This window comes from Hyaena hyaena, unplaced genomic scaffold (assembly GCF_003009895.1).
Source record: "Hyaena hyaena isolate Hyena2069 unplaced genomic scaffold, ASM300989v1 scaffold_686, whole genome shotgun sequence".
In the NCBI taxonomy this organism is placed as follows: domain Eukaryota; kingdom Metazoa; phylum Chordata; class Mammalia; order Carnivora; family Hyaenidae; genus Hyaena; species Hyaena hyaena.
The window spans coordinates 588,528-610,407 of NW_024081319.1; the positions used below are offsets into that span (position 1 = coordinate 588,528).

The 21,880-nt window shown below is 38.4% G+C and overlaps 1 protein-coding gene across 2 annotated transcripts in view; it reads right to left on the bottom strand.

Annotated features, from left to right (window-relative positions):
• Positions 1-21,880, bottom strand: part of FMN2 (formin 2) — a 367,841-nt gene that overhangs the window by 19,694 nt on the left and 326,267 nt on the right. For both annotated transcript variants that reach the window (XM_039217406.1, XM_039217407.1), the window contains one exon: positions 12,816-12,965. In XM_039217406.1, the coding sequence (XP_039073337.1) occupies positions 12,816-12,965 (150 nt within the window). The remainder of the gene's footprint in view (positions 1-12,815; positions 12,966-21,880) is intronic.

Below are 21,880 nucleotides of genomic sequence, written 5' to 3' on the forward strand. Positions count from 1 at the left end.
AAGAACAGATTGTCATCTGTACTTCTGACACGTAGGCTAGAGATGGAAGGTTCCAACAACCCCTCCTTGTGTTCAATTAATTTGCAGCCCAGCCTCAGACGTCCATATTATAAAACAATAGAGAAATATGAATAGGGCTTAAATCTATGGAGTAAAGGACTAATCCATTAATAGGACTATAGAGTACTCTGTTTATTAGAAACACAAAAACTAAACATGATGCCTTTATATCATGTCTCATTACTGGGTTCTGTTACACATGACTATGACACAAGACTGCCCCAGGGGAATACTACGTCAAGGACGCTACTGCCCCAGTTCTAATTTGGTGGAGATGAGGGTCATCTTTGGGTTAATGCAACTTGGAGATCAGGCTCTCTCTCATGTGACAGCCACCTTTCCCTCCAGGACACTCTCCCATCACCTCCTCTCCCAACAACCCTCCAGAAGCACCTGAGGCAGAGTAACAGTGTGGAGTCCAGGAAGAAATGGTAGTGACCTTATGACTGCAGGTCCACTCTGCTTGCAGCACAACAGCTATGGCCTCCACCCACATCCCCAGAATTCTGTCCTCATTGAGACAATACTTTCTGAAAATCATGATTTCATCATAGAAAGCCAGAAAGCTTGAATCTGCCTAAGTCCCCAGAGAACAGGGCAGGCCTACTTCCCGACTGTGCACAGGACACCACCACTCTCCTCTGAGCCTTAGTCTTTACTTTGCCGAGTGCAACCATCGGTGAATTCCATATAATGCAGTAGGGGATGCAGCTCACGGTAGGAAAGGACTGTGTGCCCTTTCTGTAAATGCAGAAGTGGCATGACCCTCATTACACAAGGCACAGCTATTCCAACAGGACTTTATATAGCTCAGCATCAAGTTTTAAATCATTCAAGGAAAGAGTCTGTAAGGACACATACCAGCCTTTCTCCAGAGAGAGATCAATGAGCTGTGGAGACATGCTGGCCAGGAATAATTTCTTTCATCTAGATTTAGAGTGTGATACACGGGTACCAGTCTAACTGTTATTCCTAAAGGAAAGAGCAACCTTTATAATCAATTGGAGGTGGAGCGTAGCCAGGGCTGCATGTGAGAGGATGGAGACAAAGCTGATGGATTATTTAAAGAATGTTTAATGTTATTCAACAAGATAAAATGACAGATGAAGCTGATTACATAATGTTGTCAAAGTTAGAAAGACATTCAAGGCATCAGGGATCCTGAGTGTTATATTATATATCTTACTCAGGAGAAAAGCAAAATAAATCCAAATGGGACGAGATAAAATAAAAATGCTCAGAGGTTTCATGTAAGACAACGTTCAGAAAGAGTGAGCAGACAAACCTCTGCGTATCTATATGTTGATATTATAGTTATAATTAGAAAACCTAAATTACAAAAAAGAATACCATTTCAGGAGTTCTATATAGATATGATGCAATGTTCTTTTCTTTGGTTCTGTAATTTTATTAGTCTTAAAAATTGCAAAATCTTAGGGGCACCTGGGTGGCTCAGCTGGTAGGTGCTTGACTCTGGGTTTCGGCTCAGGTCATGACCTGGCGGTTTGTGGGTTTGGGCCTCATGTCTGGCTCCATGCTATCAGTGCAGAGCCTACTTGGGAGTCTGCCTCTCTGCTCTTTCTCAAAAATAAATAAACTTTAAAAAATTGCAAAATCATAGCTTCTAAAACTCCAAGAGCATTAGAATTGAATATGAAACTAGAATGTGCAGAAAATATTGTATATATACAATAATCTAAATGAAGATGATTGTGATGACATTGATTTAAAGGTCCTTTTAAGGAGGAACAAATTATAAACAATAGCTTTCTATATAAATCAAAGAACCCAAGCTTATGTGATACCAGCTTGTCATGATGACTGTCCAATGGAAAGACACTTGAATTGACTGGAAATGCCAATATCCAAGGCCACGCTGTAATTCTACAGCAAGTTCGCTGGCATCAACATGGTCAGTCTTCATTGTGAATCCACTGGTCAGAAAGTACCCTATTATTTTTTCATCAAAAAAGTGCCTTCTTTTTTGTGACTCTACTTGTGACCTAGTAGTTGCTCATGGTTCAAACTACAAGGCCCAACTGTTTATGACAAGCAGAAACAAACACCTTGAGCAGCACCTTGGCCAGATTTGAAAATGTTTATTTATAATAGGGGAATAATTTCAAAACACATACACACATACACACACACAATGTCTACTACCTTCTATGTATTTTTTTTTTTAATTTTTAAAGTAGGCTCCACGCCCAAAGTGGGGCTTCTACTCATGACCCTGAGATCAAGAGTTGCATGCTGCACTGACTAAGTCAGCTAGGCACCCCATATTGTGTGTATTTTTAACATGACTTACGATTTCCTGAAATGGGTTTACACAGGAAAAGCACCGGCTTATTTTATCATCATAGTCAAGCTATTATAAACTAATCATCTAAATTAATGGGGATCTTTTTGATTTTGGAATGAGCTATGCAATTTCTTTTTATTTTTCACAGTTTTTACCGGCAGATTTATCTCCCAAGTTTTGATTTATGTAATATTCATGTTAGTAGTTAAAAGCTTTGCTTTTCATGAGTACATACTGAACTCTAAGGGTACAGGGGAGAGATAGCTCAAGAGTGTACTTGAGGAAAAGACTTGAAGAAAGACAAAGGAACTTTTAGTAGGACTTCAAAGCCATTAGAAATGTAAACAGATCACCGAAAGTGGTCAGGACATCCAATTGTGGTCTGTTTTTATGCTTAGAACTCTAATGTGAGAATTCTACTTATTAAAAAAAAAAAAAAAAGAAAAAACGCTTTACCAGGGCGCCTGATATGCTCAGTTTGGTTAAGCTTCTGACATCGGCTCAGGTCATGATCTCACAACTTGTGAGATCGAGCCTCAGGCAGGGCTCTCTCAAGAGCCTGGAGCCTACTTCAGATCCTGTCTCCTTCTCTCTCTGCCCCTCTACCACTCATGCGTGCTCACATGTGTAACACACACACACACACACACACACAGTCTTTTTCTCTCTCTCAAATATAAATAAACATTAAAAAAAGCTTTACTAAGATATCATTAACATATTATAAAAATCGGTCACTTAAAGTGGACAATTCGATGTTTCTTTTAGTATATTCACAGGGCTGTGCAGCCGTCTAATTTGAGAACATTACATACTCCCAAAAGAAATTTCACTAGCCGTCCCTCCCCATGCCACTCTCCCCTCAACCCCCAACACAGCTAATCTACTTGCAGATCCTATATATTTGCCAATTCTGGACATTTCCTATAAATCAAACCATAAATATACAGTCTTTTGTGACTGTGTTCTTTCACATAGCACAGGAGTGCCTGGGTGGCTCAGTCGGTTGGGCATCCAACTTCAGCTCAAGTCATGCTCTCAGGGTTTGTGGGTTCGAGCCCCACATTGGGCTCTGTGATGGCAGCTAGCTCAGAGCCTGGAGCCTGTTTCAGATTCTGTATCTCCCTCTCTCTCTGACCCTCCCCTGCTCACACACTCTCTCTCTCTCTCAGAAATAAATAAATAAATAAAACCCACTTAGCATATTTTCAAGGTTCATCCACACAGAGCATACATCAGTGCTTCATTTCTTTTTATTGCCAAATAATATTCTACTGTAATATTCACATTTTGATTTATTTGCTCATCAGTTGATGGACATTTGAGCTGTTTCCATCTTTTGGATATTATGAATAATGCTGCCATGACCACAGGTACAAAAGTGTTTGTGTGGACGTATGCTTCTACTTCTCTTCCGTATACACATAGGAGGGAGTTGCTGGGTCCCCTGGTAACTTATCTTTAACCTTCTGAGGGGATGCCTGAGTGTTTTCCAAAGTGGCAGCACTATTCCACATTCCTGCCAGCAACATGAGACTTTCGCAGGCTGTCTCCTCATCTCCACCAACACTCGTTACTGTCTGCCATACTAGTGGGCTGCCCTGGTGGGCGTGTGTCACTTTGTGTCTTTAATTTACATTTCTGTGGTGGCTAAAGATACAGGGCATCTTTTCATATGTTTATCAGCCATTCTGCTCACTTTCTGAAGACCAGTCTCCATCTCCTCCCCACAAAGACACCCGAATGTCATTTTTTTGTATGTCCTATATAAAAATACATATTCTCAAATTCCTTCAATACTGATCTCCATTCCTGGTTCCCTCCACACAAACCTCTTCCCCTTCTACTACACATACACGCACACTCAGCACATGCTTTCACACAGATTCCTCTTAAAATTGAGTTTGGTGCTTTATCATAGTTGCTTCTCAATCTTAACCAGACTTCAGCAGCAAAACCAGGTAAGTTAATTGCTATTTATCAAATAAAATAATTACGAGCATGTCTTGGTCTAACCTTGGCTTCAAATCATTTGTAGAGACTAACAGGTCTGGCGGGTCTGGGAAAGGACACCAAGACGGCGGGTCTGATGGGTCTGGAAAAAGACACCAAGATGGCGGATCGGACTCCATCTTACGACCGCCTCAGGACTTTCCTGCCACCAGCTTCCCGCCACTGGTTTCTCAGAAGACACGTCACCTCAGCAGAAACGAGACCAATACCTAAACCACTGCAGAGACAATGTCTTCCATCTTTACCTCTCATGACTAGTCTATGATTATCCATTATTTACCTTAGAATTCCAAGCTTTTAAGAAGCACTTTCCATTTCTCTACAGCTTCACTCACGCTACTGGTAACAGAGGCGGTGTCAGAGTGGAATCCTGAAGCAGAATAGGTGGAATTCCTTTGTTTGAAGAGGTCAGAGTCAGCATGGAGAATATCACAGTGGGAATGAACTGCAGAGAGCCTCTCCCTTCTTACATTTTTCACTATCTTAAAAATCCAGGCTCTAATAGAAGCCCACACAAAACTAAGAATTTGTTAATTTGATACTGTACAAATCTAATGGATCTAGACCTCTTCTGCCACTAGATTATAATCATGACATTGAGACTATCCTACTGGAACTTAAAGTGATCCCTTAAAAATACCATCTTGCTTGTAAAGGAACAGATTGTATAGGAATCGTTTCCAGCCCATATAAGCCACGTAATGTTAGTTTTCACGGGTAATTTAAAATATCTACTCCATGAAGTAATTTTGATCCAAAATGGTTTCACTACAAACTTTGCTAAGACATCAAAAAATATTTTTAGCAAATGCTGAAGAAAAATTAGTAATTGTTCAGTTAACTTTACAAGCCTCTGCAAATTTACTGGAAGGTACCACAGTGTTTATTTAAATCCTTTTCAAAGCAAAAATATCTTTGAACAAGCTACTTTCTTGGTGTGGTCCTGAGTCCCTGATGGGGAGCTAGAACCAGAAACTCTAAGGGTGAGTTTCTTCCAGTTTTTAACATGAGGCTTTTGAGAAAGGATTTTCCTAGATTTAAAAAACATCTCTTGGAACATGGCAAGGTCAAGAAATGCAATGATCTTGGGGCGGCTGGGTGGTTCAGTTGGTTAAGCATCTGACTTCAGCACAGGTCATGATCTCACAGTTCGTGGGTTTGAGCCCCTCATCGGGCTCTGTGCTGACAGCTAGCTCAGAGCCTGGATCCTGCTTCCGATTCTGTGTCTCCCACTCTCTCTCTGACCCTCCCCTGCTCACACTGTCAGTCTCTCTCTCTCTCAAAAAAATAAATAAAACATTAAAAAAATATATTAAGAAATGCAATGATCTTTTCCATAATGTTCACCTTATGATTTTACATCGTTCTTGGATAACTAAGTTTTAGAAAGGGTACTTCTGATATCCAGGGGGTCACATCTTTCCCCAACCTTGCCTTTGGAAATCATTCTCAGATAGAAAGGGAAAGTGTGCATTCTTGATCTCTAACATCCCGGCTAACACAAACTTGTTAGCATATGAGCCTAGACTTACAATTTTCTGACACTCTACAACTGGGACAGGCTGCAACCTGTGAACAGCAAGTTTGTATTACATGAATCACATCAGGTTATTCCTTTTTTAAAAACCCCTTTGATGACTTTGTATTGCATGCACAATAAAAGTCAATCTCTTACCATGATCTCCAAAAGACTGAATGATCACGCCCCTGCCTACCCATCAAATTCATCTCACGGCCTTCATCTTTTTTGGAGTGCACCCAATCTTTTCTGCCACGTTGTCTCAAACTTCCTACATCTCTGCCTGTCACACACTGTGTTTCCCCTTACCACCCTGCCCCTTCATACAGCTGCTACGTCAAATTCTTTAGGTATCAACATAAATGTTGCCTCTTCAGAAAGGCCTCCTCTTACCATATTTTAAGGTACACCTTCAAAAACAGTTCATATTTTTTTCACAGTACTTATTTCAACCTATAATTTAAAATTGCGCTTGTTTATTTTTACTGTCTTTTCTATTGTCTGCTTCTCTACTAAGGTGTAAGAGTCATACAGCCAGAAAAATTGCCCAGCACACAGGACATAGTTTTCAATAATTAATAAATTAATGTATTATCTATTATGTCTTAATGCATATTAATCACTCCTTTGGCGAATATAGATCACCTTCCCTACACATTCTCAGGCTCCATTGCCACAATTCTGATTCTTCTCAACTGTTGTGCGAAAGCTTCTGCTATAGAAAGTCAGAAGTAGGAAGAGAATTTCTTTATGTGTTGTTTCTCTAGACATTGATGTCTGAATTAAAGGGGCAAATGGTTGGCTAAATTCATTTAATGTTGCAATGAAACAATGCAGTACAACAAATAGGTATCCAACACATAAATTATTATATAACAATAAACCTTCTTTCCTTAACTCTGTTCTTCAGATATATTTTTCAGATGCTTTGAAAATGGTCACTTCCTTCTACCCTAATAACTTCATACTTAAATCTGAAGATACAGTTCACTTAAATATAAATTATGGAAACAGGAATGTTAACATGGCCTGAGGTGCTCTCCAATTTAATGCATAACCTTCTAAAGCCAACCATTCAAATCCTTTTCTTCTAATTACAGATTTCAGCAGGGCAGAAACCAGACTTGATTACCACATGCTTGTGCAATTAGAGGAGTAGTTATCCTCTCTCTTGGTTCATCAAAGACTACCTGGCTCAAAATAAAATAAACCAGTAAATTAAGTTAGACAACACTTTAAACACAACCCTTACTAATGTCACAACTGATTTATTAAATTAAGATGTCTTAAGCCAACTAAAAATAAAATTATGATAGGCCATGCTGCATACTATGGCGTTTGAGGCCCAGTTGCCTAGAATGACCTTACTTCCATGGATCGCCTGTGAAAACCCTACGCCAACTCCAAACTCCTTGTCAAAAGTCCTCTGGACAGAATTAACCCTTCACCCTGCCCCCAGTTTCTCCACTGCATGTACCACCGTGTCTGTGCTGGGCGTCAGGTCAACGAAGACAGGAACTTCGCCACATGGACTTGAATGTCTCCTGTGCATAGTAAAACTCCATTTATGGAAGGAGAGAATAATCACAAATACCTTCGCATAGTTATACAGCTGAAGCTTGCCTAAAAACCGAACTCCACTTACAACAGAGCAAAAGTGAAAAGTGAAGTTGTTTGGGGCCCCACTGCCTTCTCCCAGGCACACAGTCCCATCAGGCTCAAAAAACACTTGTATTCCCAATTAATCTGTACTTCTTTCCTCTAATTAATACAGCTCTTGTTGCCCAAGCTCCGCAGGGCCTCATTGGTGGCCACGCAAGACTGATGCTATTGTTTTCCTGAAAATAAGAATTAAGGGCTGTCCATTTCTTGACATCTTAGCAATATGCTCTGTGAGGCCTTTAGGGAGATGTTTGGCAGATTAAATGTTGGTTGATTCCCCCATCTTCTGGAGATAGCCAAGCTCCACTGTTTTAATGAGTTTTCATATGTTTTGTGATGCTTAGTGATAACAAGTCTACATTTCTTACTGACAATTGTATACATCCACTTCCAAGTGTGTATGTAAAAACCACTTTTTCTAAATCATGATAAAACTAATGGGTCAGTTGTCTAAAAGCATCCAAACAGGAATCCCTTTGTATAGCATGATGAAAATATGGAGGGAAGGACTGTGTGAACATTCTCAAATAAAAGTTCACCCTTGGACTCAAAATCAAGATGTTCTACCTAACCAAAAAGTAACCGAGTCACAAAAATGCCTTGTATGTACTGAATTATGTTAACATGCCTTTTCGATATGTTACCTTACCTTGTAGATAGTCATGTTCAAGATATCATTAACATTAAATGATGAAGAAACATCCATCAAGCATTTGGCATATAGACACTGTGCTATATACTCTAAATATGTTATCTCTTTTGGTCTACACAATAACACTGCAAAACAGGTTAGTATTTCCATTTTGCAGTTTTGGAAACTATGACTTTCTATGACTAGGCTGTTAAGTGGAAGAGTTAACTCAAAAATCCTCATGTGGGGGCACCTGGGTGGATCAGTCGGTTGAGCTTCCGACTTCAGCTCAGGTCATGATCTCACGGTTCGTGGGTTCAAGCCCCGCGTCGGGCTCTGTGCTGACAGCTAGCTCAGAGCCTAGAGCCTGTCTTCGGATTCTGTGTCTCCCTCTTTCTCTGACCTTCCTCTGCTCACACTGTCTCTCTTTTTTTTCCTCTCTCTCTCAAAAAAAATAAATAAATAAAAAAAATTCTCATGTGTTCCAAAACCACATCAATTAGAAAGAGAACAGAGCTTTCCGAGACCTTTCATGGATGTGTAGAAAGTCCCCATTTCTAGAAATATATTTACTTAATCATATGAGTCATCAGGACAGAGCCAGAAAATACAACGTTATTGCCCCTCTATAATCAGAACCAAATAGAAATGATGGGATAAGAAATATTTTTACAGGCTTTACAACCTTAAAGATATTATTCAATCTATGAATTCCAAATCAGACCAAGGAAAACTGGGTCAGAAAGCAAACAATTCGATCACATGAAACCACTGTTCAGATTTTTTCTACTATGCTAAGACATTCTGCTCATTAACGCAGATTATTTTTAAGGGCTTAATGAAGTTGGGGTGGTATATGATTGTTTACTTTGTTGCAAACTTCTCTTCTCTAACTCCAGTGACTGTAAATAGGAGACTGTCGATCATGGTGCCCCTCCTCTCTGGCCGTGCAACTGCTGGAAACCACGGAACTAACTATGGTTCTCCACGCCCGATCCAGAGCTGGGCACAGCTCATCTGGAGTTCTTCTTTGGAATTATTCTAGATGGTGGAGACTGTTCTCTCCTACTGGGTTGCAAGAATGTGAGTCATGGCTGTGACCTATGGTCAGGGGGCCTTGCTTGGAAACTAGACCGAACCACAGAGAGTGGTGGCAGAATGGAAGAGGGGGAGAGAGCGAGAGCATGAGTGAGAGAGAGAGAGAGAAAGAGAGAGAGAGAGGAAGAGGAAGGAGGAGGAGGAGGGGGGTGGTGAGAGAGTGAGAGACGGCAGGCATACCTGGCTAACTCCCACAGACTGCAGTTCAAATTTCTGTATTCAGGCCATCCACACACAAGTTCCATCCCTGCGCTTCTGTGGTTTGTCTAAACAAAGCCTTTCCTTTTGCTGAAGGTGTTTTGATTCTTTTTTTAAATATGCGGTGATAAACTTAAGCTACGTAAGAAAACACGCTCGTTACTTTAAAGCTACATTCCTATTCCTGTGTCCTTGTCAAATACAATGATGTAACAAGTCAAATCGGCAAGTATTTATGGAGAGGTAGAGGGAAGAGGCATTGCGGCTTAGTGATAGTGAGAGCCGAGTCAGAAATGAAGACACAAAACGTCTCTTTGGTCAATGAAGACTAAACTGCAAATACCACGGTAGTTATGGTATAAAATGAAAACAGACATACCTTTAGGCATCCTCATAGTATGAAACTGACTGAATAAAATATGTAGGTAATAAAACCACAGTACAGAGGAGGGAACGGCCAGGCTGGAGATCCCATTGTAAGCCTCTGTAGTGTAGGTGAAGTTCTACTCAGAACGACACAGACTGTACCTGCAGTGAAACCCCCTTAACTGACCACATCGATGGCTGAAGGTATGAATACCCTTCCATCTATCCACAGAAAATATGATACAAGGCTTACGCTAGGGCACGGCAGCTTCCCTTGGTGTCGTTTGTGCACTTCCGGAAGGGCTCTGCGCTCGGTTTAATGCTCTGCTATCCTAAAATGTTTTGATAATTTTTTTAACAAGGGGCCCCACATTTTCATTTTGCACTGTTTCCCGGACACTGTGTCAGTGGTCCTTTCCTAAGGAAAGACACACATTTTCTACAAACGAGTCAGACCAATGGTCTTGCCCATCAAAACCACCTATTTTCTAGAAGTTAAAGGGCAAAGAAGTGCTCACCTGCCATATAGTCCTCCTACGCCTTTTATTAAAAGCAAATGATTTTGAAAAAAAAAATGAGAAGTCTGCAGTAAAGAGCAGTCATAATCTGCCAGTTCACAACATGGGCACCAAGGGGTGAGCAAAGTCACCAACTGTTGCATCAAAAAGCGAAATCAGCAAGGGTTGGGTCAAAAAGCCACAGTATGAGGGCGCCTGGGTGGCTCAGGTAGTAGAGCGTCAGGTTTTGGCTCAGTCGGTCTGGGCTCGGGTCATGATCTCACAGTTCATGAGATGGAGCCCCATGTCCAGCTCTGTGCTGACAGTATGGAGTTTGCTGGAGATTCTCTCTCTCTGCCCCTCCCCTACTCATTGGAGCACATTCTCTCTCTCTCTGTGTAAATGAAGTTTTTTTTTTTTAAAAAAGGCCACAGTAGATTCTTAGTAGAATGTAGTCCTACTACATTCTTAGTAGGACATGACAAGCACAGGATGGAAGATAAAAGAAACTTCTGGTTGGTTCATGAGGCACCTAGTGAAGAAAAGCCACTTTTAGTCATGTTAGATGCATACAATGTCACACAACAGTGGATTGGTACCAACGGTGATCCCTAGGGACACAAGTCTACCTCACAGAGCACAGGCTACATGGGGCCGGCATCACTGGAGGGCTGTGCGCACGTGTATGAATGAGTCAGTCTCCACAGTCCCTCGGGGGTGGCATCTCACCAGTTCCTGTGGAGGCGTGCGGAGCAAAGGCAAGCCACAATGAGAATACGTACCCACCTTCTCGTCCCAGGGTCCCCAAAAGTAGCACCACCACAGGACCCTGCCAGCCTTCTGAGACTGACTTATTTCTTTGATGTGCCATCAGAGCAACTGCTCCAAAACCACAGCCCCATCCATCGTGTCTCCTTGGTGCCTGCCTCTCATCGTTTCCATTCTCATTAAGGACTCCAGCCCCGGCCATCAAACAAATGGCTGTACATGGCGAAATACTCATCTTTCAGATTTGTACATTCAGGTGACTGAGGTGTCAGCCCTTTACCAGGGGAATAAGTTGACATTAGAGAGAAAAGGAGGCCTTCCCCTGGAGGGAAGCTGTAGGTGACGTGCCGAGGTCAAAAGAAGGCTCCTCTGTACAATTTTCCAAACTGACAGGCCTTGCTTGGTGATTGTTTTTTAAAAAGATGATATATAACTAAGTCTGAAGGAAATGAATGATAGTTTAAATGTGCTTATATTTCAGGAATTACCTCTCCTATCTCAACTGCGTGGACTGATGACTCAGCTGCATCTTTTAAGTTAACCCATAATGATGGACTTTGAGGTAGCATACCCTCAGTATCTTTAGAGTAGATGTTTCCAGTGTTTTCCTTCTGTTCAAACCACTCTCTTTTTCCATCCACTATTCACTGAGGTATAGTTTTTTCCATGATAATGCTATGGACTCTAAGTAATGTGTATGAGTTAGTATTCATAGCATAGTCTATGTGTTCAACAAATGCCAGCAATCAATTTCAACTGATTTAAGGATGTATCAGAATCTACTTATATATGAAAACTAGGTAGATAATCATGATTTTGTATGTGAGGACAATAAGCAGAAATTGTGGAATTTTGTGGCATGATGAACATAGTCTCTTAGGAGGTACGTTTTCTGAAGATCTAAAGCAAAGTAATTGTTAGTGCAAGGATATTGGAAAATATACTAATTGGTTCAGTATTAGGGTTTGGTTTACAGGGCTGATTATGTTTCCTTTCCATTCTCCCAAGAGACCCAGCTATTTGGGGCTGCTTTCCTGGGAGTGCTAGCTTTCCTCCTGAATTAATATTCAATATGCCTCTATGGAATATTGTAATCAGTGACAGAGACTTTATTTCATATACTTAAGAGAGGAAATTTCCCTTCATTCCTGAAAAAATTTCCTTTAGGAAATATGGTGTAAGTCTACTAGAATCCTGAAAGGTCTTTTAAAAAAATATTGATCATCTGTTTCTTGGTGATACTTGGCTGAAATTTTAATACAAATGGTGAAATTTGGACAATGCCTCATGAATTGAGCAAAAACAGAACAAAAGAAAATTGAGTCATCTTACCTCTACTATCCTTGCTATTGGTCTTTTGAGGTGAGTAGGTCTGTCATCTCAGCAGGATTGTTCCCCTCCACTTACATGATCTGCTTTTGTGTGGTTTCCTCATCATACATAGAAGTTGTTTTACCAGACGGTGGCCCTGGCAAACCATCTCCCCAGCTATTCTCTGTAACATCATAGCTTCTATGCCAATCCTTCTTACTCAAACTCCAAATTTTGCCAAATCTTAGCACCCTGTTAAGACTTGATATTCCAGGTTGAAGGCCATCTAATTTTTCATTCAGGCTATAAACCTTGGCAACCCCAGTGGTGTCACACCTAATAAAACACCAGTTTTAAAATGCCATTGTGCAAATGAAAAAAACCTACCTTTCTTGTAGAATGAGTTTGTTCTCTTTCTTCCAAAAGTCTTTAAAGTCAGAGCTGAATTCATGCCAGATACTGAAGAAAACATTTGGGGACACCTCCTTCTCTCCAATTTTTGGTTTCATGAAGAAATAGGCTGTAGTCTCCAAAAAGCTGTCAAAGCACACACACACACACACACAAGCATAAAAGCTATGATTACTTTCCAATATGGGATATTCTTCTTCATCCAAATGTTGATTTCATTCATGTGCAGTTATTATTACCAAGAGGACTCAAAATCTTCAAGCATCAACAGTAGTCTCTTACGGTTTCCTGTTTGAGTTTTGGATACAGATGATAGCAGCTGATAAGAGCCCTCCATATACTGATAACTATGCCTGATCCAATTCCATTTTCAAAGCTAATAACTAGTGCCTGACATATTTCAGAAATAAAACCTGTAGTCAAGTGGGACCTACTGAAAGTAATGGGTCTATAATTTTTTCCAACTCTCAAAAAATATATAGCCATTTGTCCCCAAACTAATATGTATTCTATATATACTTAATATTGCTTACATACATTCTGGCTTGGAAAGCTGGGGAAAGAAGAAAGTGAGTTCCAGAAAATGGTGACAAGGTGTCCCATCAGATCATGGCAATATCATTGAGTGGTACCAATATGATACTCGTCACTGTGACAGACCGACAGAGCCAGTCTTCAGAAGGTGCTGCTTCAAACGACAACTACAGGAAGCTCAGAAGAGTTTCAAAAGGCCTATTTGACAGAGAACATACATCTCACAAATGGTAGATTTAAAACTCAACAAAAATCTTCCATTCCCATAAAAAATGCCCTGAAACAGACCTAGCCAATAAAACTGGTAATGCCGTAGAGAAGAGACACGGGCAACTGGTCAGAGTATGGCCAGAGTTGCTGCAAACAGGAGTGATGTTCCAATAACCTTTCCCTCCTTTGCTTGTTTCCCCACCTTGGCAGAAGGCAAGCACTAATGCTGCTACACAAAGATCAAGTTTGATTTACTAGGAAGTAAATATTTCTAAGGCAACTTGATTTTGCCACACTGTATTAAGAATATGTGTACACATATATATACATTCACACACATCTGTGTGTGTATTCAGTTTGCCATATAGCTGATTTTATATCCCTATCCTGAGGAAAATATGAAAAATATCTCATTGAGATGAGCATTCATAAGATGAGATGTGCAAGGTGAGTCTGCTCAGAAGATAAAGGAGGCTGAGCATTACACACAAAATTAAGAATTCACAGCCACCCTAAGAGTTACCAACGGGCGAGTCTGTACTGTTTTTAAACTTTCCTTATAGTGGTCTCTGAGCAGGAAGATTCCCAAGGACACCAGCATTTAGATTGGGGATGACAGGATTTAGATATAGATTAGATTTAGGTTTAGGTTTAGGTTTAGGTTTAGGTTTAGGTTTAGATATGACAGTGTTATGTGGTCAAATGTGTAATTCCTGGGAATTATGCATTTCTCCCTAGTTAGCCTAGCAGGAAAAATGACACAGTAAAGAAAGTCAATTCTGAGAAAGAGTTAGGCTGTGAAGTGGATATTGTATCTGAGAGTCTGGCTGCTGTCAGCTATGGGGATGACATCAGGATGCTCCACGGGAGGTACTGATGGTGTGAAGACGACCAGGAGAGTGGAGAGCAGGGAGCAAGAGCAGTCTAAGGCACATCTGGGCCATATTTTATTAAAACTGATAATGTATGCACATAATTCCCTCCTGTAAAAACTGGTCATTCTCCTTATGTGCCTAAAGACTATTTATGACCTGTATGGCAGAAATTAGGTCTCAAATCCTTGACTATCCATTTATTCTTTTCCATCACTTCTCAGTATTTATGCCTCGTAAAATTTATTACAGACCAAGCCAGTCTACTTGGGCAGACATATCTCAGTTTTAATACTTGGTTCATCTGTTCAGCCATGTACAACTTTTTGAAAGTTGTGTCATGAGGCAGCATGGTAGAAAGGAAAGAACAGAGGATTTAGAATAGGAAGACAAAGGATATTGACTCTGGCTCTTTGACTCGCTATATAAACAAACCATTTCACATCATTCTGACTCAGCTTTTTCATCTATAAAATAGTGCATGTCATAAGCAATTTAATTCTAAAAACATTAGTTTCCAGAGTGTTTGTTAAATGTTTTAACACAGGACAAACTTATTTTGTGTTGCTTATTATTTTACATCACATATATTCTACATTCTATATGACATATTAAGAAATATAAATATATATTTACCAAATATTTTCTCGAAACTGTAACTAGTTGAATTGAGGTTGATTTATTAATAAATGCTTATATGATCGTGTTCCCTGCAGATATTTTTGAATCATTGGCATGCACGGAGGTTTGTGATACTAGTAACAATTATTCTAATTATTGAATAATTTCCCCGTGGCTTTGTCCTAAATTGCCTACATAGCTTTAGGAAGATAACAACTTTTGAATTTCAGTTTTGAGCTTTTAGTTTCTTCATCTGTAAAAGGGAAGGTATGTCTGCTTTTCTAGATATCATAAAGATTAAACAAAAAGTACTTGCAAGTTATAAAATAAAATAGCAATATATGTATTCACTTTATAAGGAGCAAGCATTTTTCACCAAAAACACTCTATGTGCTAAACTTAATAAGTCGGTGGGACATATTACTATCCTGCTATTGAGTTAAAGTCAACGTGAAATTGCTGAACAGAATGGCTCTTCATGATGACAACCTATGTGCTCAGCCATTTCTTTGGAAGCAGCCACAGTGAAAGAACAAGTGTCACCCAAGTATGACACAAATAGTAAAGAATGACCTCAGGACCACAAATGCTGTCCCAACTCTATTCAACAACCCCACATCCTAGAATAAAGCATAAGCACTTTTCTAAACCAACCAAACAAACGATTGGCAAAAATTTCTACAAGTTATCAGAGTATACCAGAGGTATTTTTGGTTATAAAATCCCGTCAATATTAGGTGGCATTTGGCTAATTCACACTTAAAGAACAAGAGAGATACACGTTTGGTTGATGGGTGGAAGGGATATGTTCTATTCTTTCTGAATCCTCCCCTTTTTTCCTAAATCTGAATCCAGGAGGGTCCCTTCTGCCAAACAGTAATACAGGAACACAAAAGAATGAGGGCATTTTTTGGGACCTTCCTCAGTACTGGCTGTTCTGTGAAACTCTCTTGAAATGACTGTGAAACACTAGGAGCCAGTAGAGAAAAGAACTAAGTTCTTTTAGTTCTCACACTAAGAAAGTACAGCAATCATAGTAAAAAGCAACTCCAGAGGTCACCAAAACCCAAGAACCTTGTAATCACAATTCTTAAATAGCCCTTTCTGGAAAACATCAGCACTATACTTTTAGTACAAACATGAGATAGTACAAATATACTGCTCTGCAATACAACTGAGGTGACCACAGAGTTCTGAAAAGATAGCTCCAGCAGATTTGTTTTGAAATTTCTCTGAATCCCCACACAAAACCAGAGTCACCAACTAAGACGTTAAAAATCAAAGCAAATAGGAAAATATCTGCAAAAACACTGTGTCCAATATCACCACAAACTTCAAAATGCAAATAGGTAGGGGGGGGGGCCTCTGGGGGTCTCAGTCTGTTATGCATCTATCTGACTTTGGCTCAGGTCATGTTCTCGCAGTTCGTGGGTGCTGACAGCTCAGAGCCTGGAGCCTGCTTCAGAGTCTGTATCTCCACTCTCTCACTGCCCCTCTCTGGTTCTCTCTCTCTCTCTGTCTCTGTCTCTCTCAAAACTAAACAAACATTACAAAAAAATTTTAATGCAAACAGGTGAGACAAATCACTGACAACATAAAACCCAATCATAACATCATTTGTTTAGGAGGAAATAGAGGGACTCCCCTAAAAACAGAAGAACCCCTGAGTCATAAACAGGCACTCGGGAAAAGCGTTAAGGGCCAATCTGAGAATTGCAGTTGAAATTGGAAGGGCTTTACGCACTGTAACCCATGGAAGAGGAGAAAAGATCTACAGTAAATTCTGAAAGGGATGGGAACAATCTGCAGCACATGAAGTCTTAGTACTAACCAAGAGAAACTCCCTCTTATGGCAAAACTCTGCATTGATAGAAAATGCTGGAAGTAGACTCAAACTATGCAGGATAAACGCAGGGACAGAGGAAATAGAAAATGCAGATAGAGGGGAGGTTTTGCAGGCAATATGAGGTCATTTTTGTTTTACTCTTTTGTGCCATTGTGCACAAGCAACAAAAGAGAAAACTCTAGAACAGTGAAGCTATAAAAGCTATCCTCATTCATCTCATCTTCCTGAAAGAAAAATAATTTTATATAAAAATGAGAAAAATATTGGGGTCGAAAAAAGTATGCCAGTCAAACACTAAACATAGTCATAGTGATGTGGTTTTATTATCAGAAAAACAGGTTTCAAGACAATACTATCATTTTCATCATTTCGACATCATTTCCTAATGAGAAAAACATCACATTTTCAGAAAGATGTAACAATCCTAAATATGTATGCATCTAATAAGAATTTCAAAATACACGAAGGAACACCCAACAAACAAAAAGGGAAAAGAGGTAAAATTTTCATCATAATTGTTTATTTTAACATCCTATCTCAGTAATGGACAGAACTAGAAAAAAATCACTAAGGATATATAAGATATGAATATTATCAACAAATTGACTTAACTGACTTTTATAGAACACTGCAATAAAAAATTAGAATATATTAGGGCATCTGAAAACATTCACCAACACAGATCAGATGCTAAATTATAACAAGTCTCAATAAATTTCAAAGGACTGAAATTATCCAGAATGTGTTCTCTGACCATAGTGGCTTTAAATATGAAAAAAAATGAAAATGGTATATCCAGGAAATCTTCAATCTGGAAATAAACTAAAACTACTATAAATAACCCAGGGGCCAAAAAAGTAATCACACACACACACACACACACACACACACACTCACAAATTAGAAAATATTTCAAACTGACTAAAGTTGAAAATATAAGATATCAAAATATGTGGGAGCAGATTAAGCAGTGCTTAGAATTCAGAACTTTAAAATATCTATAATGAGAAAAAATCCTTATAATTAGAAAAAGAAAGGTATAAAATGAATAATGTACGCATCTAACTCAAGAAGTTAAAGAGAATCAAATTAAACGTGATTAAGCAGAAGAATGGAAATAATAAGAAAACAGAACAAAGAAACAGAAAACAAATCTTACAGAAAATTAACAAGAGCATAAGCTGGATACTGAAAAGTTTAATAAAATTGATAACCCCTACCAAAGTTGATAAGGAAAAAAAAGAAAAAACACAAATTACCAGTATCATAGATGCAAGGAGAGTTATCATTATGGATCCTACAGGCCTCAAAAGCATAATATGAGGTATTATCAAGAATTTTATAGCAATAACTATTAAAAATTGAAATGATTTCCAATAAATTAAATAAATTATTTTTTATAAACTTGTAATAAAAAACACCCCTTTTCAAATACTTGGAGTCCAAATTGCTGCACAGGTGCATTACCAAACATTTAACAAAGAAATAATGCCAATTTAACACTAACTCTTTCAGAAACCAGAGAATGAGGGCACACTTCTCAACTCATTTTATAAAGCCAGCATAATTCTGATGTTAATACTAAAAACTGAAAACATATTATGAAAGAAAAAGAAAGGTTTTTAGACCAATATCCGTTGTGAACATAAGTAGAAAAGAGTTCATAAAATACTGACAAATTGAATGCAGGAATTTCGAAAATGGATACTATGCTGTGTACAAAAGGAGTTTATCCCAATACAAAGTTATTTTAACATTTGAAAAGCAATCAATGTAACCTGTCCCATGAGCAAAGAAGAAAAACCATATGATTATTTCAACAAATGAAGAAAAAGAATTTGAAAAAATTCAACTAATTCATTATTACAAAAGAAAAAAAGTTCTCTGCAAGATAAGAAGTCTACACAATTAGATAAAGGACCTCTGTGAAAAGCCTCTAGCTGACATCCCACTCAAAATTATAGATGCCAGATGATTCTGTTTAAACGAAGTCCACATATATATAAAACTAATCTACGTTGATAGAAATCAAAATAATGATGGTCTCTTCAGAGAGGTATGGAGTAAACAGATTGAGGCAACAGAGCTGTTTTAAATCGTGTTTTAATGGTAATAACTCACTGAACTTGTTTTATTGTATAAATTATGTCTAATTAACAAAGAAAAATAAAAGCAAGTTAGAAAAACAAAAAATGAGAAAAAGGAGAGTGGGAAAGAAGGAACTGAAAGGAGATTGTGATTAGTCATATGTTTAATCGTTCTTTAAATTTTGTTTAAATTTATTTATTTATTTTGAGAGAGAGAGAGAATGAGAACAAGTGGGAGAGGGGCAGAGAGAATGACAGACAGAATCCCAAGCAAGCTCCACGCCATTAGCGCAGAACCCGATATAGGGCTCAAACTCAAAAAGTGTAAGTAAGATCCTGACGTGAGCCAAGATCAAGAGTAGATGCTTAACCGACTGCACCACCCAGGTGCCCCTGTTTAATAGTTATTAAAAGAAAAAACAAACCAGGGATATGGCTCTGCAGACCAGTGGGAACATGCCAGGGACAAGCCTATAAACAGGTGAAAACTGCTGGCTAATATTTTAAGATATGCTAAATGAAGTTAATAAAATGATAGAAGCTATAATAAACATAATTTGAAGTAGGAAAACTCAAAAATGAGATGGTAGGAGTTAGTAAAGAATCATGAATTTTAAAATATTTCACACATGAAGACTGAACCAGAAGTAACAAGAGCTAATAGATCAATACACCATTTGTTACTAGAAATAAAAGACAAAATGAAAGAAAATTTTAAGAACAAAAGAAAAATGAAGAAAAACAGAAAGTTAAATTTATAAGATAAGACCTTCCCATAAGTGTATTATAAAAGCCCCTACAAAAGATAACCAAAGCAGTGAAATGGAATACATATTTTAAAATATGACTCAAGAACACTTTTTAGAAATAAATAAAAGTATTTGGAGCTACATGTTAAAAGGGCATGCCAATAATCAACCGTGAGACATATTTTAGTAAAATTATTATATTTTTTAAAAATGAAGAAAGAAAAATAATCATTTGGTCATCATGCAAAAAAACCAAGTCCCTTACAAAGGAAAAAAAAAAACTCTTACTATCACCAATATCCTATGTCAGAAGACAGTGGAATAACATACTTAAGATACTAAAGACAGAAAGAGTGAATCAAATATTATATACCCAACCCAACTGACTTTCGCTTACAAAGGGTGCAGGAGAACTGTCTTCAGTTTGAACAAATGGAAAAAATATTTTTCTAATGACCAATTTTCAAAGAATCTACCAGAATATGAGACTCGGGAAGTCACTGATGTAAAGATTGACAGATCAGGTTTCTCAACATAGAAAAGGACATAGGATGTTAAATCCTACATTTAAGAACTCTGCCCTGAATTTGAACTGAAGTGTTGGTGTGAATTAACAATGTACTTTAATTCCAGCCCTGTCTACTAACAGGTCTAGTCACAGTACTAATTCAATAGTAACCATACTAGCACCCAGATCTGTGATCTTCAAAGACCATTCTAAATAATGGACCCAGTGCTGCTTGAAGAAATATCTCAATCCAGCAATGGGGGGGGGGGGGGGGGGGNAATGTACAAAATGAACCTGGAATGTCCTATGAAAGAAGATAGTAAGGAAGGTCATGTCAAAATAACTCAGAAGTGAACTTAAAGGTGGAACATTTTGCATATTAGTAAGAATACTAACTGCAAAGGAATGAAATTCCTAAAAATGCATTTGATTCAATGAGTTCATCACAATGCTGAATACTTTAAAAAATATATTTACTTACTGTTAGAAGATGCTAGAGAACCACCTATTATTTTGAAAGCTGAGAACTAAGGAAAAAAGAACACATTTCCTATATGAGGGAATTTTTTTTTCCTTTATAACTGAGAAAAATGACAAAAATGTCACCATTTTACAGTTCCTTATAAATTAATGCATCTAGATACTGATTGTCAAAGGCTGGTAATAGCACCAAAAAAAAAAAAAAAAAAGACTTGGTAGAGCACACCACAACTTGCAAAATAATTCCGCCCAAATATTCAGACCTAAAACTAACCAAGCATCTAGAGCTATTTACTAATCTGCAAGAAATATGGGGCAGAGGATCTTGTTTATCTGTATTAGTAGGATGAAATCTAGAAAATCTGTACTTTGGAGAAACACTATTCTCCAAATAGGACTGCTATGGATGGAATATGTCCAAAGTTTTCACATACTAAAGACCAAATCCTCAATGTAATGATATTTGGAGATGGCACCTTTTGAAGATAATTAGGTTCCGATGAGTTCTTGAGCGTACAGCCCCTATGATGAGATTAGTGCTCTTATAAGAGGAGGAAGAAGCCAGAGCTAATCCCACCCTCAGTCTCCGCCATGTGGGGCACAACAAGTGACAGCTATCTGCAAGCCAGGAAGCGGCCCCTCACCAGACACCAAACCTGCTGTCACCTTGATCTTGGACATTACAGCCTCCAAAACTGTGAGAAATAAATGTTTATTGTTTAAGTCATCCAATATATGGCATTTTTGTAGTTATAGATAGAACTGAGACAAGAAAAGATGATCTAGTTTCCTCAATAAATAAATTTCAAGGGGAGAAAGTATTGGAGGGCAAACTATTATAAAAACTTAAAAGGTATTGCCTAATTATAATGGTTGAAATTTCTTTATATCCTGTTTCAAACAAACTATAACAAATTAAAAACATTTATAATATATATGAACTGACTAGACTTTTGAAAAGAGACTGAGTATTTTGTGACATTGGGATACTTCATGTTATTATTTTTAGGGGTAAAAATAATTGCGTTTTTTAAAGGGGATCTTTCAGAAATACGTACTAAAATAGGCACAGAAAAAATTACATCTGTTGAGGATTTGCTTCAGAAGTACTATGGGAGGGGCAAGTTGGCACAG